This window comes from Anoplolepis gracilipes, chromosome 10 (genome assembly GCF_047496725.1).
Source record: "Anoplolepis gracilipes chromosome 10, ASM4749672v1, whole genome shotgun sequence".
In the NCBI taxonomy this organism is placed as follows: Eukaryota; Metazoa; Arthropoda; class Insecta; order Hymenoptera; family Formicidae; genus Anoplolepis; species Anoplolepis gracilipes.
The window spans coordinates 8,023,135-8,046,477 of NC_132979.1; the positions used below are offsets into that span (position 1 = coordinate 8,023,135).

The 23,343-nt window shown below is 34.8% G+C and overlaps 3 protein-coding genes across 9 annotated transcripts in view; 2 read left to right on the forward strand and 1 right to left on the reverse strand.

The window, feature by feature from the left end:
* The first annotated feature begins 1,148 nt into the window (after positions 1 to 1,148).
* LOC140670311 (eukaryotic translation initiation factor 3 subunit D-like) lies at positions 1,149 to 3,782 on the forward strand. Its single transcript, XM_072900872.1, has 3 exons — positions 1,149 to 1,447; positions 1,515 to 1,560; positions 2,198 to 3,782. The coding sequence occupies exons 1-3, from the start codon at positions 1,274 to 1,276 to the stop codon at positions 3,661 to 3,663; spliced, it is 1,686 nt and encodes a 561-aa protein (XP_072756973.1). The 5' UTR covers positions 1,149 to 1,273; the 3' UTR covers positions 3,664 to 3,782.
* A 576-nt stretch (positions 3,783 to 4,358) lies between these two features.
* On the reverse strand, positions 4,359 to 8,251 carry LOC140670121 (L-allo-threonine aldolase). Of its 3 annotated transcripts, XM_072900643.1 has the most exons (5): positions 8,100 to 8,237; positions 7,345 to 7,607; positions 6,745 to 6,862; positions 5,765 to 5,848; positions 4,360 to 5,365 (listed from the first exon to the last, which is right to left on the reverse strand). In XM_072900643.1, the coding sequence occupies exons 2-5, from the start codon at positions 7,348 to 7,350 to the stop codon at positions 4,476 to 4,478; spliced, it is 1,098 nt and encodes a 365-aa protein (XP_072756744.1). In that variant the 5' UTR covers positions 7,351 to 7,607; positions 8,100 to 8,237; the 3' UTR covers positions 4,360 to 4,475. The 3 variants fall into 3 exon arrangements, with proteins under 3 accessions (XP_072756745.1, XP_072756744.1, XP_072756743.1); XM_072900644.1 differs by lacking the exon at positions 7,345 to 7,607 and having other exon boundaries at positions 4,359 to 5,365; positions 8,100 to 8,251; XM_072900642.1 differs by lacking the exon at positions 8,100 to 8,237 and having other exon boundaries at positions 7,345 to 7,719.
* Positions 8,252 to 8,664: 413 nt separating this feature from the next.
* Zip (myosin heavy chain 10) overlaps positions 8,665 to 23,343 on the forward strand; it is a 38,068-nt gene continuing 23,389 nt past the window's right edge. For 2 of the 5 annotated variants that reach the window (XR_012047441.1, XM_072900221.1), the window contains exon 1: positions 8,665 to 9,709. Coding sequence is in view for 4 of the 5 variants with exons in the window: in XM_072900221.1 (XP_072756322.1) it covers positions 9,353 to 9,709 (357 nt within the window). In the remaining variant the exon portion in view is untranslated. The remainder of the gene's footprint in view (positions 9,710 to 23,343) is intronic. The other 3 variants (XM_072900218.1, XM_072900220.1, XM_072900219.1) reach the window with 2 other exon arrangements.

The following is a 23,343-nucleotide window of genomic DNA, read 5'->3' on the forward strand; positions in this document are numbered from 1 at the left end:
AAAGAAGGTATCGTTCTTCCCGCGGATTTTAGCGATATCTTCTTTGCGAAATATGTTTTCCTATTCATACAGAAGCGAATTTTCGAGCGTTTTAAAATACATTACCGCTCGTGAAGTACATTGTCAATATTTATATAACATCTTTTATTAATAAAAATTGAACTTTCGAGGATATTAGAAGACGCATATTGTTAATCGCGTACGAGTATGTCAATTGCATAATCGGCGTTAATTAACAGTAATTAATAAAGTTTCATTTCTCGAAATTAATATATCAAACGTCTTGCTATTAAAATTGTAAATTGAAAACGACAAATAGATGAATTAAACGACTCAACAGATGTATAAAATTACAGTAATTAAATAAAATAAAATTATATTATAATTATGTATTTATATATATTATATAAGAGTCTTTTGCAACAATGATCTCGGTTAATTAATTTTGACAAGTAATTTTCCTTTTCTTTTCAAATCATGATTAGTTGTTACAGAAAGTGTCTCGCATCAACTTTTTTATTAATAATATATACAAGAACATATACATTCATTAATATTTTATTACATATTATTAATTGCAACTGCGCGTGATCTTTTTTCACTTTAACATATATTATGAAGTAATATATATATATATATATATATATATATGTTAAAGTGAAAAAAGATCATGCGCAGTTGCAATTAATAATATGTAATAAAATATTAATGAATGTATATGTTTCGTATATTTGAGATCCACAGTTATGGATCTAGCACGGACACGAACCATAATTTGTGGATCTAGCACGGACGCGAACCGCTAGAAAGTCGATCCAGCTACGTAGTTTCTAAAATCGATCCAGTTAGCGCCACTGTACCTCGGTGAAAATGGGTTCCCTTAAAAACGGCTTCATGGCGCCTCTCAGGCTTCTCTCTGCTATTATGAATAAATTTTGTGAGAGGTGAGACACGTTTAACGTTGAATATAAAGTACATATAAAAAATAAATTAAGTAATATAACAGAGATAATATTCGATTATTTTTTATACAAGAATAATGTGTAAATATAAATTTCCATTTGATTGATATACCCTAAAAAATGAGCGTCGAACGTTAACATGAAAAAGCACCTTTAGGATTTCTTAGGATTTTTTCAAAGAGGAATTTGGCGGTACTGCCGGTGCGGCAGTAAAGAAAGAGGCCCAGAGTAGGATTTCCGGTCGTGGAGGATTTCTGTCTTGTTGCTTCGTGTGCTCTGCGGGTTGATGCAAATTCGATCGAAGTAACGATATGACAGAAGTGGACGTAGTGGTGCTGGACGATCCTGCCCCGAAAGAGGAGGTGGCCCACTTCCTCGCGCCGGCGATCCAGCACAATCCGGACGGCTGGGGCCCGTGCGAGCTGCCGGATCAATTTAAGGACATTCCTTATCAGCCATTTTCCAAAGGCGATAGGTTGGGCAAGGTGAGCATATGCGAGATCTTTTGTCCTTTTCGCTGTAAACAAGCCTCATTTATGCCTGCCGTTGTAGATCTCCGACTGGACGACGCCGGCCTTCCAGGACAAAAAGTTCCCAAGTACGTATTTCGTCTTTCTTTTCATTGATGTTCACTTAACCTCAAAATTTGAGCTGCATTTGATTGATGATGAAAGGCTCTTATGTGATTAAATTTAAGACTGTGAATTCTGAAACGAAAGATTTGACAGATGTATATCTTGATGTACTATGTCAAATTCTTTAATTTTGATAATTTTCTACATTTTATTCAAATATAAGAATAAATTTTGTAAAGAATGCAAGATATGCATATGATCGAATAGTGACACATAATTGAATCTTGATCGCAATATTATAACTTGATCTTAAATTAGACTTACAATATTCAAGATGCTGTTACATAAACAAGAAGAAGCTATTGTCGATGATTATATATTTTTATGCAGCAAATCTATTTTTATTTTCTTTAAAAATAGGTACTCTTGTAGTTTTCTATATTATTGGTATTATATTGCATTAAAAAATTATAAAAATGTCATAATAAAGATCTCTTCTTGTGCAAAATGTTTATCAACTTAACGTATCAGTCTAACGGAGTTTATTCATATTAAATACATTACAAGAGTTGTATGTAACAGTTCAAAGTATTGCTTTATATCATGCTTTTGTGAGGAATTAATATATCAGATGATGTATTAGTGACATATTTTTTTCAGACAAATATACATCACAATTTGGTTCCGGCAGTCAATATGCTTATTACCACGACGAGGACGAGACTACTTTCCACTTGGTGGACACTACCCGTGTGCAGAAACCGCCATATCAACGTGGCCGCTTCCGCCATAATCAGCGCAACTTACGCGGTCGTGGCGGTCAACGCGGTGGATTGAGTCAGATGCAGCAGTTAGGGAAGCTCAAGTTGCGAGAACGAGAGCGTAAGGGACAGGCGAAACGCTGGGGCAGACAGCAAGGTCTGCGTAATCACAAGAATCAACCGCCCATCAAGATTCGAGACGCTTCCGTGACGGTGCGACCTGACTGGATCACTATCGAGGAGATGGACTTCCCGCGATTGGCCAAGCTCTCGTTGCCCGGCGTGAAAGATGGCGAGGATATATCTTGCTGCGGCTCGCTCGAGTATTATGACAAAACGTACGACCGCGTGAACGTCAAGAGCGAAAAGCCACTGCAGAGAATCGATCGTATTTTCCACACGGTCACGACCACCGACGATCCTATCGTTCGTAAACTATCGAAGACCGAGGGCAATGTTTACGCCACCGACGCTATCCTGGCCACCATTATGTGTTGCACGCGCAGCAATTATTCGTGGGACATCGTCATCGAGAAGATCGGCGACAAGTTGTTCTTCGACAAGCGCGACAACACCGAGTTTGATCTGTTGACTGTGAACGAGACCAGTGTCGAGCCACCTCAGGACGACGGCAACTCGCTGAATTCGCCGAGAAATCTCGCTCTCGAGGCGACTTTCATCAATCACAATTTTTCGCAGCAAGTACTCAAGTCGAACGAGCCACGTTACAAATTTGAAGAGGGCAATCCGTTTATCTCGGAAGAGGAGGAGAGCGACGTGGCGAGCGTGGCGTATCGTTATCGCAAATGGGATCTCAACAATGGTATTGTGCTCGTCGCCCGATGTGAGCACGACGCCGTGATGCAGGGTCCCAATAACGAGAATCAATTCTTAACAGTCAAGGCATTGAACGAATGGGACTCGAAGTTGGCTAATGGAGTTGAGTGGCGTCAGAAGCTGGACACACAGCGTGGCGCGGTGTTGGCCAACGAATTACGCAATAACGCCTGTAAACTCGCCAAGTGGACGGTTCAGGCGTTGCTCGCCGGTTCGGATCAGCTGAAATTTGGATACGTATCGCGCGCTATGGTACGGGACTCTAGCAAGCATGTGATTCTGGGTACGCAGCAGTACAAACCGAACGAGTTTGCGACGCAGATCAACCTGAACATGGACAACGCGTGGGGTATTCTGCGATGTATCATTGACATTTGCATGAAACAGAAGGACGGCAAATATTTGATAATGAAGGATCCGAATAAACCTATGATTCGGTTATACGATATTCCTGACAATACCTTTGAGAGCGAGGGTGAGGAGGATGAGGACGACGACGAGCCTGTTAATGACGCGTTTCAAAGTTAACATTAACAACGCTAATTACGCGCCCATTGTTAATTGATAACTGTGTGATCGGCCCGAATCTTTGTAGAGGCACAGGAGAATATTCTTACAAAAGAAATAAATGAGGAGATTTGAACACATATTGATGTATTTAATGTGAAAGTCTTCATTATTCAAATTTTGATAAAATTAACTATTATTAATTAAATTTCTTTTAGTTCAGGATATATTTTCAATAGAATTTATATAATTTATAGGAACATATTTCAAAATTTAATTGTTTAATATTTATTCAACAAAATGAATATTTATTACATGATTTATATTAATATGTAATATTGCTATAAAGAAAGATTCTAAAAGAAATTTTTATATCAGTTTTATACATATCAAATTTTGAAAAATATGCACTCTACTAGTACCAAGAGAGAATATTTGCCAATAAAATATTCTATACAATTTGAATGATACATGATCACAAATTTTTTATTTAGGAAATTTAACAAAAGATTCGAATAACTATTATAAAATAGATTTATTTCTAATATATTTTTTATGGTAATAATAAAAATATTTAAATAATATAAGTTTTTAAACAAAGTTTACACGTTAAGTATAAATATTTCATAATAAATAGGTAGAGTATATTTATATTTTTTAATATATTTTTATTAATTTTTATAATTATACATATTTTATATCATTAGAATGTGATTTAAATGTATATAGGTAATTCATTATTTAAAAACTTATGTATATTTAAATATATACTTATTTTTATTTATATTAGATTTAAAGAATTCTCTTTATTTAATGGCACTTTTTGAAGAAATTCAAATCTGTACTTGAGGATCGAGCAGGTTGATGACATATCTTAATTTACGTATGGCAGCATCCATCATCGAATCATCAATATCATAATAAAGTACCATTCTGACGAAAGTTTCCGTCATAGCGAAGCATTTGATTATAATCTTATCGTCACTGTTGTCGTCTATGCTTTGATGGAGTCTGTTCATGAAAGCCATAGCGGACACGCCACTGTCGGCATTCACGTTTATCATTATTATATTGGTGTGCACGGTTTTCAAGTCTACGCTAAATATTTTCGAATTCAACTGATTGATCGCCCGCGCGATCGTTATTGCTCTTCTGTGATCCTCCGCTAATCGCGGTACCGATTCTTCCAGAGAAACGAGTCCGGCCGCGGCGAGTATGCCGACCTGTCTCATCGCGCCACCCAGTACTTTGCGTTTCCTCTTCGCGTCGACGATGAAACTCTTGCTTCCGCAGAGCACGGATCCCACGGGAGCGCCTAATCCCTTGCTCAGGCAAAAGGTAACCGAGTCGAATGGAGCGGCTAATTTTTCTATCGAGATTCCCGACGCGATCGAGACGTTCCACAATCGCGCCCCGTCCAAATGCGTCTTGAGATTATGCTTCTTCACCACCACCATCAACTCCTCGATCCATGATTGAGGTATTATTTTACCGTTGAGCGTGTTCTCGACGAGGATCAACTTTGAGACCGGTTCGTGTATGCTATCCGGATTGCGGATCGCACTGTCGAGTTTCTTCAGATCGAACGTACCGTCTTCGTTGTTTGGCAGCGTACGAAGGCTCACACCAGCCACTTGCGCCGCACCGCCCTGCTCATGAAGAACCACGTGCGACTTGTCACCGCAGTAAGCTTCGCTGCCGCGTACGTTGCAGTGATTCATAACTGAAAGATTAATATATACAGCTGAGTATATTTTTCTTTTTAAATAAAATGCACTTGGCTTCTTGCGCTTATATATTTTAATTTTAATTTCTTTTTATTTATGATTATAATTGCTGAAGAAGCACAAGTGCAAAAAGATTGTTTTGTAAATTGATTAATATATAATTTTCTAAAAAGTACATATTATTTAAATACCTAAATTAATTGGCCTTTTTGTTAAGATTATTTATGTATTTATTTCCTTTTCATTAATATTATTTATATACATTTATTTAGAATCTTGATAAAGACAGAAGTCAATTTTTTATTAGCAGCAAGAAAAACTGCTTTTTTGAGTTAAAATAAATTATATTAAAAATATAGAAATATTAAATATATAAAGTGTTTATCAGATCTTACTAGCAATCAAATTTCCCATAGTACCAGAACTAATAAACAGCGCATCTTCTTTCCCAAGTAACGCCGCTGCTTTTTTCTGTAAGTCTAGAAAATGATGTAAAAACATTCGATTAGAGGATTTTATTGTTAAAATTTCGTGCTTTAAATATACTCTATATAGACTATATTTAAATTATCGAAATTGCAACTGACGAAAGAGGGAATAATTTGTGTGTGCAAGAAAATAAGGATAAATTATTTTAATTTATTATGTATTGGAGTATATATGTGTGTGAGTAAAATAATTTTAAATGTAAGAAACTGGAGTGAATGTACTTATATTTTTATACACACAAAATTCATTCGATATCGTATTAACTATAAAACAATAGTTTCCAACTTAAAATACGATCCGAATTTTATTCGTTCATAGTAATCATTTTTTATAATTTATAATAACTCTTTCAGAGAATAAATGGAAACAAATATTATTAATTATATATTATATTAATATTAGTTTATATAATTGAGAGAGAAAGAAAGAGAATATATATATATATATATATATATATATATATATATATATATATATAATATATTAATTGTATATTAAATATATTAATTATTAATTATATACTATTGATTAAACATTTCAGTTCCTTTTTGAATCGTTTTTATTAACTGTCAAACAATAAGGGAGTTTTGTTTTTTTTATTTGCACGCTATATGCTATTATTTGCATATTTCTTTTTCACTGTGTGATAGGCAATACTTAGGTCCGTATTTTGAACTCACATTTATCGCTAAATGTGTCTCTAAAATTTTTATACACGTGTGTTTGTATATATTTAGAGGCACATTTAACGATAAATGTGAGCTAAAAATACGGGTCTTAGCCTTTAACTGATTATTATTATTTCAAAAATTACAGATCCCGTTTATAACTAGAGTATAATTTGAAATCTTTTCGTGTCGCAAGCAGGACGCATTTATTTAATTACCTTTTACTGTAGGATCTTCGTCGAAAACGTCATCCCCCACTTCCGCCTCAAACATAGCTTTCCTCATTGCCGCGGTTGGCTTCGTGAATGTGTCACTTCGTAAATCAACGATGATAGCCTAGTATATAAATGATAACCAGTAATCATATAATTTACTCATTTTGTAGCTCTCCTTACAAATGATATTTAAATGAAATTTAGCTGCTTCTTCTTTATTTACAAAAAAAAGATTTTATAAAAATTGCTTTTTGCAAATATTACTTGGAAATATTACATTATCAAACAACACATACTTTAACAATATTTATGAATATTATAGCGAGAAGATTTTTACAGGAAATTACATAAAATTAATATAGTTTCAGATATATTAAAATTTTATTTATTAAATCTTTCTTTTTCAAAATAAATTAAATAAAGAACAGATCAAGGTAGAATAAAAGAGCCGAATGCAAGAATAAAAATATAAAGATGCTTAGACCATTCTTTACTCAATTTATTTATAAACTTTATATTAATATTTACAATCACAAAGCCTTATCTATTTCTATTTTTTCTTTTTTCATTTACATTTTTTTCCTTTCGCGTATTCATAAATACCTCCATTTATTCTGCAATAAGATATGTCGTTGACAACATGCAGCAAACTCACTTTCTTGACTGAGTGATTAGTTTAACGCAAGCGCTTATATAATTTCACAGTTATACATATATATATACACACAGGGTGTTCGGAAATTAAACCGACAAACTTTCATAGATTGTCGGGGGCACCAAAAGAATCATTTTTTGCAAATGAATTTTTCCCCTCTCAGAATTGCATAAAAGAATATTTGTAAACTTTTACAAATGAGCTTAAAAGTCTAGAAAAAAAGTATTCACTTGAAAACAAATGTGCAGCACAACATTTTTCAAGAATCTGCCATTAGCAGGTTTTTCATCAATTACCGGACCCTATATATATATATATTATATATACGTGCCTAGGACACCCTGTATATGTACACATATATAGGGTCAAAATGTAGAATGAAACACTGTCAAACATGAGAAACACATATATATGTATATATAAATTATTTTCGTACCAATTCACCCTATAGATATATAGTTATATATCGTATCGTAATATGTTTTTTTTATAAAGTATCTAGAATTCTAAAAAAATCATCAATGATATCAAGTGATATATTAAAAATTATTCTAAAAAGTTTTTAATAAAGATGAGAGTTTTGTTATTGTACATATTATACAGTGAATAAATAAAAAAAATTGTTAATTTCCTTAAAATTATATATATATATATATTAATCTCCATTCGAGCAAATGCTTTATAGTTAGGATAATATTATTACCTAATACATAGCATTTAATATATATGAGATATTATTAACATTAATTGTAACACAAAAAAAGGTTGACACCGACGAGCTCGTCGGTGGTATTAATAATTTACACGAGTCCGTTCAAAATCAAACACGTGTCCAATGACATATATTTGTACAGGTTAAGCGCAAGAAAGTTCTGGCAGAAATATTTGTTTGGACACTGTAAGTGTGAAAGTTTGATTGGCCCATCAGAATAAAGAATATCTTTGCCTTGATTGCTCAATCGTACTAGTTACTTTAGTCATCTGTCACGTGATTGGTTGTGTCCAATCACTCTGTGTCCAAATAAACCTTTCCTATTACGTTTGAATCACTCTAGATATCGATAAATCGAATCTTAGGTCGAGTCTACAATAGCTATAGTAAGCCTTAAGTCGTAAGGACCAATCATATTCATTATCCTTCTCTAAAGTCAATTGTAATTGGTTCATTTCTTACAGCCTAAGGCTTACTACATCTATTGTAAACCCGGCCTTATCCGCATATTCCTAGTTACTCGAGGAGCGAGAGGAACCGTGCGAACCAGATGCGAGCGCGAGCAGGACGGTGGAGAAAGGTGAGGATTCGAGAACACGAGGCGGCCGCAGGTGCTCGATGACAGTCGGTGACAGTTGCGATCGGCGTGTTGGAGGCGTGCGTTGAAAAGAAGCGCAACAGAGGAGGAGAGACATAGGGTGACCGACTCTCTCTCTACGGGTAGGAAAAAGAGAAGAAACGCGAGAAGCCTCCCCCTCTTCCGATCGCGATACCGATCTCGAGGAAGGCGAGAAGCAGCTGAGCGGACCGAGACGCTCGCTCGCGAGGAGGGCGAGTCCGTCCGTTATCGTATCGTCGCGGCAGGGCAGCAGTGGCAGTGGTGGTGGTAGTAGTGGTAGTAGTGGTAGTGTGGCAGCAGTGGTGATAGTAGTAGTGGTGGTGGTATCCGCGCACTCGTCGTCGGTTGCATATCGTGGCGACAGCTAGTAGCGGCAACCGCCGTCGTCGTCGTCGTTGGACTCGGTTAGACTCTGCCCCGAGTCGATCGTGTCGCGTATGCGAGTAACGTTGGCCCGAGTACGCGAGTAGTTATCTGCGAGTACAGGAATACCTCATCGGGAGAGAGACGAGAGGCGCGCGAAGGACAGAAAGAGAGAGAGAGAGAGAGAGAGGGAAGAAGGAATTAGGCAGCAGCAGCAGCAGCAGCAGCTTTACCGCGTCGTGTGCGCGCTCGCTAAACAAAGATGGCGGACGTGGACTCGAGGGTAGACCGGTCAGATCCGGAGCTGCGTTTCTTGTCGGTGGACAGGAACAACTTCAACGACCCGGCCACCCAGGCGGAATGGACGCAGAAGAAGCTGGTGTGGGTGCCGCACGAGACCCAGGGCTTCGTCGCCGCCGGCATCAAGGGCGAGCGCGGCGACGAGGTCGAGGTGGAGATCGCGGAGACCGGCAAGCGCGTGCTCGTCGCCAAGGACGACATACAGAAGATGAATCCGCCCAAGTTCGACAAGGTGGAGGATATGGCGGAGCTTACCTGTCTCAACGAGGCCTCGGTTCTGCATAACCTCAAGGACCGCTACTACTCCGGATTGATTTACGTGAGTGCTCTGATTAATTGATATCCCTTTTCTGCGGAGATGGAAGCGTATAGGCTTCCATCCACGAGAGATGAGTCCTTAATATTTAAACATTTCTCGTTTGAGGCGCCCTTTTCCAGCCGATGTTGCAGGGCGATTAGTTTTTCTGCACTTGAGCAAGTTGCAAAACCCATCGCTCTACGAGACGCGAAATACATAAATTTAAATATAAAAACTGTGGAAATGATGCATAAATGCATCGCGAGATATTTTAATAACGTTTTTCAAAGAATTTTGATCGGTCTGAGAACGATCAATGACGTCATAAAGGTCTCTTGGGTTACTAGGCATATACTTGGATTATTAGTCAATGAGACACTTCAAGTGAGCATTTGATTGATTGATCAAGGTCAAAGAAGTGTTTTCAAAGTTCTCAAAAAGCGCCAAACGGAAAATTTACTTTATATTATTTATATTAATCAAAACTCATTTTCGATCGAGCATATTGTTCATGACAATCAAATTGGATTCAATCGTTTTTAGAGCGATCAAATTTGCTTCATTTAAAAACGCCACAAATGTGTAACAATAAAATATTCAAAGCTCATCTTAAATCTAGAAAATTTGAGAATGAATTTGATTTGCCTGCCATTTTGAGGAAGGAAACGTGCAATGATTGTACATTTTTTTTATATCTCCATCGAGTAATTCAACCTTTCACTATATATAAGTTTTGCCTTTTTTACGATTATCAATATGTTTAACGGCAATAAGAATTGATAGGGCCGGTGTAAGTAATGCAGGTGCAAGTGCCAGATGCCGTACCCTTCTGTACAAGCGAATCCCCTAAAGGCCGGTTTCTCCGACGTCGGTTATAACTTTAACCTCGGTTCAAACCGTATTTTTGTCTCTTTTTTTTTCCTAGAACTAAAAGGAAACATTCATTTACGCTAAATTGTCGATCGATGTCTGTGAGAAACTGGTTATAGAACTGTCCCTCTAAAATATTTTTCCTCGTGTCGTATTTATAAGGATTGTAGCTCCGAAAGGAATAACAAGCAGGAAATTAAAATTTTCGTAAAATAAAATATAATAAATAATAAATATATATGATAAAATTTAGGAAGAAGAGTAAAAGAGACTGGGATGAAGGAAAAATTTATTAAGCGCTGTTACATTGACGCGGAAAATTTTCGAAACGATGTAAGCGGAAAACAGCTTCTTTTCCCCGGGCCTTGCGAGATTAAATATGTTCATGTCTCTCGGGATGTCGTGGTGAGTCACCGAGCACGAGTCCGCGAGCTTGACTTCGAATTCGAGTCTGGCACGTTATTAATTCGATGGCACGGCGTGAAAATTAATTGTCCGGATCCCGGCGATGTTACGCGGAATTTACGCGGTGGCCATATTAACGCCGGCTTCAAAATATTTACGAAGCAGCGATATATGTATACGCTCGCGCGATGCAAAAACGCTATTTTTTCCTCGTCATCTGCTAAATCAGTTCGTCACGCGCGTTGAATACCGGTGTTATTTGGAATCGTTCGTTTTCATTTTTCTTTCTTTCTTTTTTTTTTCTTTTCTTTTCTTTTTCTTGTTAACCGAAGATGAAGACGAATGGAGGAAGCGGATCAATAACTGGAAAGTAGAACAGAACCATATCATATTAATAGCTCGGAGGAGAAGGATCGAAGAATGAAAATTTACTAAACAACATTCCCGTTTCTTATTCAAACTTTTATATTGAGGATATATTAATTTTTGGAATGATGCTAAAAATTACTTTGAAGGAAAAATTAAGAAGAATTAGCTGTGCGAGACGCAAGGTTTACCCGCAAGTGACGTCGATTTTTACCTCAATCTCAAAGTAGTCGAGATATATTTCGCCATTTATTTTTAATGATCTTGTAATGAATTTCAAAAGATATTAATGACCCCACGCTATATCTTAGAGAATTAACGTTTTTGAAATTTTCTAGAATTATTTATATCCCAGATAATATATCGTGCGATTACAGAAATGCAGTTATTATTGTTGCAACTGCACGATGTCGAAACAAGAATTGATGACGACAGTTCTCTCTCTCTCTCTCTCTCTCTCTCTCTCGCGGAAAATTTATTAATATCACGAGATCCGGAGTCACACGTCTATATATTCCCGAGCGTTACATTTTTATCGATTTATTGACTCGTGCGGTGGCCATTCGCGTTTTGAAAAATGCCATTCGGCCGTCGACGAATCGAGAAATCGAGTCGCTGTCTTATTCCGACCGACGGCAGAGACCGTACGACTCTCTTTTGCTCGTAAGGCGAACTAAAGATAGCTCTCTCGGTTCACTACGGCTCTTGCTCGTCCTCGTCTGGAATTAATCCGCGCGCGAGATATATCGGAAATGTCGGGAGACCGAAAGAGAGACGGCGAGAGAAAGAGAGAGAGAGAGAGAGAGAGAGAGGGAGGGAGGGAGAGAATGAGAGAGAAAGGTGTGTGTGCGAGACGTGAACAGATACGATCGGGGGAAAGACGACCGGATCGTGTGGCGACGATTTAAATATGTATTAAAATATTTGCATCTCTCTAATAACAAATTTAATTTAATTAGCTAAATTTATTTTAATCACTTTTTTTGTTTTCGCGTTTTTTATTTAAAATATTTTATTATATATATATATATATATATTTCATATATCATATTTTATAATAATAATATATATATATTTTTGAACATACTTATATATTTTTTAAATATATTATATTTCATATATCGTATAAGTTTCACAAAGAAATGTACTTATTTTGTATTACGAGATGTCAGATTTTTTTATTTGGGGAAAAAAAAGAACGCATGTATATAAAAATATACACGCGTGACTGTGATGCAAAGTGCAGATAAGGTAACGAACTATCATATGAAAATACCGTGAAGAAAGTTGTTTTGCAAGAGATAATTGCAGTGTTGGAGGCAAAAACTCTCGCGTACTCGCGCCACAGGTTGGAGCACCGGTGCTCGAGGGTTAATTAATAACAGGCAAAAGGCGCCTGCGAGCTTTCGATATTAAATACTGTCACGTATGCGATATTATTGAATATAAATTTAGGGGGTGGTAGGAGAGATAAATCTTTCGAACTTTTCCGTGATCCGTTCCTTTTATAGCGGCGACCACGTGGGCACCGATGCAAGGTGTCTACTCTCTAGAAAAACATGGAAAAAACTAGAATTATTTTATTTTATTTTATTAAGACTCTTAATAGAGAATTTAAAAAAAAAATTTTTATTGTAAGTTAAATTGTGATTTATGATTAAAATATAAGTATATATTTATTTCTGTTTATATTCAATGTCTTAAGTATTTAAAATATTGAGAATGCAATACATATTTTTTATTTTAATTTTATGATAAAAATGGAAATGTTATGCAAGTTAAAAATTTTTGTTTTAACAAAAAGCTATTCAATTTTTTTCAATACATTTGTAAATCTACCATTTGAAACTTAAATGATGTTTCTTTTGTAAAAGTGAAAAACATCGCAATCCATACAAATAAAAAAGAAAACTTCTTTTTAGAAATTAATAGTTCAAAAAATTAATTAATAAAATTGAAAAATTTTTGAAATATTCTTCTGTGAAATTTCGAAGAAAAATACTTGGGAGGTAGATCAGGGAATTTTTAGATGAACACCCTGCCATGGCATCTTCGTTAAAATGATAAAAAAAAAAAAGGTTATTTTATGCTAGTCGCGTAGGGTCAGAGCAAATCTCGCGTAGGTTCAGGTATTCGATAGCGTGACGATGAAAAGAAACAGGTATTCGATGGTCGTCGAGTTCTACGAACCGAGTATACACGCATTGCGTTTCCTTGACGTTTCCGCTTATCGTCGGGTGATAAGAACGCCTCGTCCCGCCTCGCTCCGGCGAGCGTGTGACTCACGCTAATTTTGACCATATTTTGAATGCGCTTTAAATTACTCGACTTTGATTTCATACTTGGAGAACGAATGTTGATTTGCTCGGAAATTCCTCCAACTTTCAAATATTATTGCTAATATCTCAATCATAGTGGAAGAATGTATGTCAGAGCAAGAGAAAGAGAGAGAGAATGAAATAGTTACCTGTCATAATTTTATATAATTGTGAAAATTAACGAGTAAATTTCAAGATATCGTATTTGAATTCGCGTTAGATCATTCATGTAATTATCTACGCTGATGTGTTTGTCACAATGTAGCCAATTAAGAGATACTTGAAGAAAGAAGTCAATAAAATTTCAATGCTATTTTTAGCTAAAGCAAAAGTGTAGCGAGAGAAACGATAATTAAACAAAAATCTTTCATTGATAACAAGTAAATACAGATGGTCTTGTCTCGAAACTATGTACACGATTAAATATATTATTTGTGCATTCTTTAAATTATAAAATTGAAGAATGTGACTTATCATAATGGAATTTTTTTGCTTGCGCTTCCTTTAAAGCGTCACAATATTGAAGTTTATTACAAGTATTAAACGATCTTATTCTCATAAGATAAAAGTAAAGACTAGATTTTATATGCGAAATAAATGTTAAATATATATTGCCTATCAATGTAATAAAAAAAAAAAAAAAGAAACTTGAGTGTCTCTGCAATGTTTTCTCTTCCTTGTGTACTACCACATCACACAGTTTGTGTTTCCTCTCTGTTGTCAGAATGTATTTGACGATAGTCATGTTTGATAAGATAGCGAATCGCGCAGCTGTTCTCATACACTGCCAAAAAATGTAACATTATATCCCGAATTAAAAACACGTAAAATGATAGATAAATTTTTCAAAATGAAAAATCGTTTGCGATTAGCTAATCGTTCCTCGGTCACAGTTTATAGAATCAAACGAGATTTATTATTGAAATGTCAAAACGTTACCTCAGATATTAATCAATCATTTTACGTTGTCATCAATTCATCAATATTTGCACATCTCTCGATGAAAATTCAATATCTTTGTTTGAGAAAAGGTATAAGTTATCGGATATCTATACGGTGAATTTCATCATTTCGTCGGAAAATATTGCCATATGGAATTGTCAAGTGTCAGAAGGCGGGAATAATAAATATACGATCGTGCAAACAAAAATGTTTATCGTCAGCGCCGGTTAAGGAGGAAACGAATAAATAATTAATTTGTGACTTAAAATAAAGATTTTGTCCTGCAGAATATAAAATTTAATCTTAAAATATAAATATTACTTTATATCGAACTAACTTTTTTTTTTATAGCGACTGTACCACGAAAATTCTTATAGTGGCTGTAATTATTATAATTTTATATTTTAAAAGACTGAAGAAGCAGGTGCTCGAAATATATTAGATTTATATTAATTTTTGACATTGCCGATCCGTCCAATTTCTCCTTAAGAAGCGCCTGTTTACATCGTCGTCCGTACCATCCAGCTCTCTTAATGAATTTGTCGTCCCACAACCGGACGGATGTGTGTTAGGAATTTGGCTGAAATTTGCGTCAGGAATTCCATACGAGCTTCGTCATAACTCCCGGTCGGTTTACGCGAATGTACGTATGTATATGTACATTGTTTGGACAAGAGATCCTCGGAATTTCAAACGGATATATTCGCACCGACATTCGGTGCCGTTCGTTGATGGTTTAACCCGCGTTATCGCGAAACCAAGAAAAATTTCACAATACAGAGGAGGACAAGATTGCGAGCTAACTGTTTGCTCGGTAAACTCGGTATGATTAAGACTTTACGCGCCGATCGCCTTCTATTTCGGCGTACCAGACCGTGTTAAATCGCAAACGATCGCGATGTGCAATATCTGCGAAGGCATTGTCGATACTTGTGATTAAATTGTTGACGTAGATAGATTACTAAAAAATCATGAATTACATGATATTGAAAAAACGACGAGATCTTTTATATAGGTTCGTTTCCACGGTCTTATGACAAAATATATTTCTTTTATTATTATTTATTATTATTTATTATTATAATTGCATTCTGTTATTATATTATTTTACTTTTTATTATTATTTTATAGTTTTTTTTTTATTTTAATTTAATTACGGTGAAAATGTAATATAATTTCGATGCGTCGAATAAGGAAAAACAAGTTGTCCTCAATAATGATATTTTATATTCTCTCTCTCTCTCTCTCTCTCTCTCTCTTCTTGTCTTATTATTTTTTTTTTCCTAGTCCGAAGGAATGAGAGCCGATGCTCATCGTGACTCACGCGTGACTGATTCGGTAAACGCGACTTTATAAAGGTAGACAAAGTCCGACAGAGACGATCTCCGTCTCTGGGGAAGGTGAGAAAGCGACAAAGAGAGCGCGGGAGAGGTAAAGTGACAGAGAGTAAAGGGGAAAGGGAGAGTAACGGAGAACTTGTGAACGGAGGCCGATCTTGAAACGCCATCTTGGTGGTTTGACAGAGTCACCTTGGCGAAATGTGGCTTACCGTTGCAAATCTGCGAGTTTCCTCCGCGTCGGCGATTCCACTAATATATGGACCGAATGATAAATAAATGAATATCTTATATTTTTGTTATTAATATCGATGAAATAGATAGAGTGAAATTTAATTTTTCCAAGATATTACAAGAATCTCCCAACATTCTTTTTTATTCATCTATCGATTCACCTATATTATTTATCTATTTATTTATTTTTGTTAATCATTGCAAGAATTTAAGAAAAATTATATATATATATATATATTAATTTTCATATTTATATGTCTATAAAACTCTAATTTAAAATTCCATTAAGCAATCCATTTTAAAATATATCATTTTTATTATATATACTTTCTCTCTCTTGATGGACATTTTTTTTTCTAAGCATCTCTCTTCTTCAAACAATCTTTCGTCATCATATTTAATCTGAAGTTTCTTTTACGCTTTTTCCCTCTAAAATATTTTCCATCAATTATTGCAAGTTTAAAAAAATACATATCTATATCTCTCTGCAACATTCCCACGTCAAAGCTCTATTAAAGCAATATCAACTTAAAATTAATTAAAATATATAATTTATTATATATACTCTCTCTTTCTCTCGCGTATAATCTTTTATTATCATATTTTATCTGTCTTTGGTTGGTAACTGGCGACAGATCGGAGGCTACGGTGGACGTGTTTTTTTTTTTTTCTTCCTTTAGCCGGCTTCTCGTCGGAACTAGAATTCGCAGAGAAGGTGACGAGGCCTCCGCCCCGCGACATTAGCTCGACATTAGTATGCGCATATTAGTATTCGCGGCGCGAATGCGTGAAGCGGCCGCACGCGGAATTTCTTTCGCGCCGCTTGCGGAGATATATTTCTCACAGAAACATTTCGGAATTTACGCGGAATTCTCGCCTCGGCCGTCTCAGGGCCGAGTAACTCGACCAGCGTGGTCGACATGCGGTAGTTACGACATTCGCATTCGAGATATGCGTACATACGTACAATTGTATCGCAATGCGAGAGAATATAAGTGGTAATAAAGCTAAAGGAAAATGTGATAAATACAAAATATTGCTGAAATTTATCTCACCGCGATATCTATCCCGCAATTTTTTATATAAAAAATATTAAATCGTAATATTTGAATATTAATGTATTTAAATTGGAGCAACTTAGCGCTTAACGACATGTTAATGGATATTAAAAAGTGATAATATTATTTTTATAATGAGTAGAACGGTCATGTATGAAACTATTAAATAGAAGGATATGGGTTTTCTAATGTCAAGGATAATTGTAAATTTTATTTATTACAACATTTATTGTGTTTCAATATTTAGAGTTAAATCAGGGTGTATACTTCCGGGAAAAACCTGGTATTGTCAGGGAATTTTATTATACCTTGAAAAATCATGGAATTCTCATGGAATTTCGTTAGAATTCAGGGAATTTAAAAAAATGTCAAAGAAGTACTTATTTAAAAAATATTTTATAAAAATTCAAAATATTTTAAGTTTAAAATCTGCTTAAAATATATATTTTTTGTTTATGTCTATATAAAATTGTTTAAAATATATGTTTTTTGTTTATGTCAAAAAAATGATAAAATAAATAAGTTTATTTTAAATTATTGCATCTAAAAATATTTTAATTTTACCGGGAATTTTGAACAAAAATACCTGGAAGATTCTGGAATTCTCAGGGAACTTTTTTATAGAATTTGAGTATACACCCTGTAAATGTTTTTAATTTAAATTTAAATGTTCATAATTTGTTTCAAGTACATCAGCTTCAATTTAATAAAAGAATTTAATAAAATCAATTTAATAAAAGAATTCAGTCCAGTACAAGGAAATAATTATGCGATTGAGATGCACTATGTATTGTATTTATACCGACTATTTCAGTTTTAATTATCGTGTGCAAAATTTGAATCCATCAAGTAAACAATCGTGCAATGTTTTGTAATTTTTTTTTCTATTTCTCATCTGTAATATCTATCAAGGTGTATAGTCTCTGAAAAAAAAACCATGGGATTATTAGGGAATTTTTGTGTACATGAAGAAGTTAAGGAATTCTCATAGAATTTTATTGGGACTCGGAGAATTAAACAAAAAATTCTCTCATTGATATAATTTTCTTATACTGTAAATTATAAATATATATATATATCTATCTCTGTTTATAAATATTCAATGTTGAATATGCAGTATACATATTCTTTATTTTAATTTTTAGATAAAAATGAAAATGTAATGAAAGTAAAAAATTTTTATCCCAATCAGTGTTATTCAGTTTTTTTTTTCATTACTACACATTTGTAAATCTAGTATTAGGTTTTTTTCTTTCGTATGCGTGAAAAGAAACATTAAAAAACAATTGTGTACAATAAAAAATTTATTTTAGAAAATTAATGCATCAAGAAATTAATAGCGTTAAAAAATGTTTGAAAATTCCGTTTATCTAGAATTTTAAAGAAAAACACTTGGAAGATCAGAGAATTTTTTTACAAGACTTGAATAGATCCTTGAGGTAATCACTTTCTTTGCTCGCGTGACAATTTGGCGACGCTGCATCTCCGGAAGCACATTCATTGCGAACCCGGTGACCGCGGTGCGCGATTTTTCGCGAGGTCGGGAGGAGGCACAATTCGCTCTCGTCAGCAGTTTCTTTTTTTTCTTTCCTTTTCGTAATTCCATGGCCAGGCGGTAAAGATCGCCGTAAAGAACGTCACTCTCTTGCGTAATGCTCGCGCAAACACTTACATCGTTACATTCGTCCGTATATGGTGCGAATCCGATCGATTTTATCCGCGCATACCGTATATGGACCGTATCTGGACTATAACGGTTCGGCAGCTACCGGGATCCGCGTGGTTCACTTTACCTTTACGTACTTATGTCTTATTCATCTCTATGCTTATGTTTACGCAAAATCAATTACGTCTCACGCGCATCATAAACGTATCCACGTTATAAGTCTATCATTCACCCTCTATTTCTATGTACATTTTCGATGTATATATATATATATATATATATATGTACGTATATTGTACTTTGCTTGTTTTTTATTTAATATATATAAACTTTTTTTATAAAAATAATTATAGAAACTATCTTTATAATGTTTAGTATAAAAGTTTGCTGTACATAAAGATATACACAAGTATTATAAATAAAATCTATCAACAAATAAAACTGCTATAAATTGATAAAAGAGAATAAGAAATATTTCTTTTTTTTGTAAAAGGATACAATTTAAAAATTTGTACAATATTTATTTTTTATAAAAAAACGTTATGTATTGGATTCTCTCTTTCTGCTAAAAAAATATTACATATGAAATGTAAAAGTATTAGTATAAAAGTTTTCTGTACATAAAGATACAGACAAATATTATAAATAAAAGCTATCAATATAAATTGATAAAAAAAAATAAGAAATATTTCTTTTTTTTTTTTTTGTAAAAAAATATAATTTAAAAATTTGTACAATATTTATTTTTATAAAAAAAGGTACATATTGGATTCTCTTTCTGCTAAAAAAATATAACATGAAACATGAAAGTATTTGACTTCTCTATTTTATTAATTGGAATCTCATGTTACGATCGTGTGTAACAATTGAAGATTGGACGGGCTTCTGAATAAGAAAAAAAAAAAAATACGAATCTTTAATCTCAATCATCGTTCGCTTCGTCTTCATTCTTGTCTTCATTGGCGATTATCGATCTCCGATACGCAATCGTCGTGCAATCACAATCTCCGATATGTAATACGACACGGCTTTTTAAGCGGGGTTTCAAACATCGCTCGAGCAGACCGTTCACTGGCCAATTATTTGCCGAACCAAGATAAATATCGCATCATCGACATGTCATGACGTAATGCCGATTGTCAGTGCAATATGTTAACTTTTACGGAATTCGACGACGAAATAAAATGTGTCACCTTTATGCGACACGGATTTTATCGCAGCGTCGCATAAAATTGCAGCAATATCGTGCAGTAAAAATGCAATATTTTCACATTGATGCGCGCGTTACTCTATACCCGCATATATCTATATTGCATTGATATAAATATTTGTCGAGTGAATGCATCGCGCGTTTGGTATCATCATCGTTTAAAATTCGTCACGTAAATGCAATTCGAAAGGTGTCGAGTGAATATTTGGCGGGTGAAGCCATCGTCTGGACCCCCCCTCCCCCTCGGAGGCGTCCGCTCGATAAATATTCGTTAAAGGGATGTACAATTGTCGCACGTTTCAAGACGATGAGATAATGTATCATAGGACGACGCGACAATATGTCGAAATTGTATACGCATATTCCTTTCTCGTTCCACATCTATACCAGCTGTACGCGAATATTTGACACGAATGAATGCGTTACCTTAGAACCGGCTTTAGCTTTACGTTCCCGGAGAATTATTGCAGCACGCGACGGTACCATTTTTAGAAAGTCGACTGGGGAGAGATTTCATCCTTTTAAAGCCGATTATAAGCGAGCAGCGAGCTCTTTAAATTGCATAACGAGACATCAGTGGTGTTTCGTTTCACGTGGTACCGTCATTTTTCCATCTACAAATTTTTGATCAGCGGATTGTTTAAAAGAATCCGAAGCTCTTTGATATCTTGTCAGTGTCAATAAAAAAAAAAGAACCGCGATAATCGAGAAACATGCTGCATCCACACCTTGATATATCAAATTTAATAAATGACTTTAAATATGACTTTTGCCGTGAGATTTATGATCCTGTTTCGCGGACTATAATTTTGACTTATGATAATGAGAGAGGAATAAATGGATTCATGTTTCTTTCAGAACAGATATGAGAAATTGAGAGGAACACGTGATACATAATACATAATATTTAATCCATAATAATAAAATGAAGCAATTAAGTTGTTTAATTAATAAAATAAAATTTATTACAATAAATCATATTAAATTACAAATAGTAATAAATATTAATAAATTCTTTGAAATTGAATTCTTTTCATCTGTTACATAATATTTAACCCACAATAATAAAACGAACCAATTAATTTGTTTAATTAATAAAATAAAATTTACTATAATAAATTATAAATGTTAATAAATTCTTTGAAAATATCTGTCACATAACATTTAATTATTTATTATTTCTAATAATAAAGCGAAGCAATTATTTTGTTTAATTAATAAAATAAAATAAATTAAAATAAGTTAGAACTATTAATAAAATTCTTGGAAAACATCTCTGTCACATAATAATAGAAATTACGATAAATCCGGGCGAAACATTATATCATACGCTAATAATGAGACCTTACGTTAATTTCGCAAATAGCATTCGCGGTTCTGTCGTGAGGTTTACGATCTTGTTTCGCGAGGCCGCAACTCTGACCCGCAATAATAAAGAGCATACCGCTTCCAATCACGCTTTTACCGCTCGCTACAAATTGCACTTGATCACGCGCGAGCGAGCGAGGATCAAGACTTTCGATCTCGTCCCGATCGAGGGCGATCGCGCTGCGGGCGAAAAAAGAGGCGAGAGGGAGACGCTTGTGCCTCGGGCAAAAAAAAAAAAAAAAAAAAAGGCAAAGACGGGTCCTTATAAGGATGAGCGTCCTTAACCCGCTTATACTCGCGCGAAATCATCTCGGAGCGATCGCCGCGGCAAGTCCGATGCCTTTTACGGTCATCGGTGTTTGTTAGCACGGCTCCCCCGAAAGAAAAATTCTGACGAAACACGCACCCCCCCCATAGAATAGACGCCGTGGAAAAAAAAGCCCAACTAGCGATGTCCTATAATAGAAAATACGTGACGAGGCCTCGTGAATGCTGTATAAGCGTCTGACGCATCGTCGTGTGTGACGTTTGATCGGCGTGGAAGGTGATTCACACACCAAGATACGGCACAACTTTGATAATACACACATTCTTGTGCAAAAGGGTCATTGCATACAAAACGCTCCTTTTCTGAATATAATCAAAAGAATTATACAACTATAAATTAAAATTGCGACGTGATATGGGGTTATGATTTTCGCACCAGAAATAATCAAGTATCTATCCCATTTGCCTTAATTTGACATTGTGACAATATATTACACATTAATACTAACAATAAATATTATTAATGTAATATTATTAATTTAAAATTGTGATCATAAATTACACATTAATAATATATACATTTATTATCACAAATTTTAAATTAGGACATTTCAAATCGGACACTGTATATTAAATATATCTTTTTAAAATATAAAGTTACTACTCTTATATAATAATTTAATTATAAAAAAAATTGTATCCCTCTAAATATATATATATATATTTTTATAAATAACAACATTGCGTATCCACTTTTTGAAACACAATCTCGATTTATCTCTCTTCTTGCCTCTGGACCTTATAAATTTTATTGACAGTATGTTTCCACGTATGTTTGGGGATTACTTGCTCTATATCCCTGCAACGAAAAGACGTGAGTTTCGTGAGATGTAACGCATGTCGCGATCGCGCCGGCTGGCTGCCGATTTGCTTAGAAGGCTCCCGTCACGTCGCGTCGGCGAGGCATAAACAGGAATGTTGGGCAGGGTCGATGACACCCGAGAATATCCGAGACCGGTTTTCGAGGACCTCCGAGCGCAGTCCTGCCTGGAAAAAGAGGACAAAGGCGTTTCCGTTTCATATTCACGATTCGCGACGAAAATTTCGTGAAAATCGTCGCGCCGTCCATCCGATCGATCGAGCTAATCCGTTCACGGTAATTTGACGCGAATCGTAATAAAACTCTTAATTAGTCCGTGCTCTGTTAACGCGCGCGAGCTTCGTAATGTCAATGAGGAAAATCATGAATTTTTCTAGGACAATTATTATTTCTAGTTGAGATTCCCCGAATTTATTTCTCTCATGACACACGTGAATAGCTGTAAAGAATTGCGAATTTTAGATCAATCCGACTTTTTGGATTTTCTTTGAATTGTTTAGTTTCAACATTTGCAGTCTACGTATATATATATATATATATATATAAGTATTAAAAATACTTGAAAAATATATTTAATTTATCTTTAAATTCAATTACACGATATGGCGTGTTAAAGCGCATCGTGGAACTTATGCTTATAAAATGTCAAAGTGACACGAAGTAAGACAAACAGAATTGTCAGATGACAATACGAACAATTAAAACTATTCGATCCATTTTATTTGATTCGTCCA

Excerpts from the sequence above, each read along its gene's own strand:
- LOC140670311 (XM_072900872.1), top strand. The coding sequence starts at position 1,274 with ATGACAGAAGTGGACGTAGTGGTGCTGGACGATCCTGCCCCGAAAGAG. Across the intron at positions 1,448-1,514 it reads AAGGCGATAGGTTGGGCAAG|ATCTCCGACTGGACGACGCC; the intron begins GTGAGCATATGC and ends CTGCCGTTGTAG. Across the intron at positions 1,561-2,197 it reads CCAGGACAAAAAGTTCCCAA|ACAAATATACATCACAATTT; the intron begins GTACGTATTTCG and ends TATTTTTTTCAG.
- LOC140670121 (XM_072900643.1), bottom strand. Across the intron at positions 5,849-6,744 it reads CGAAGATCCTACAGTAAAAG|ACTTACAGAAAAAAGCAGCG; the intron begins GTAATTAAATAA and ends ATCATTTTCTAG. Across the intron at positions 5,366-5,764 it reads TATGGGAAATTTGATTGCTA|TTATGAATCACTGCAACGTA; the intron begins GTAAGATCTGAT and ends TTAATCTTTCAG.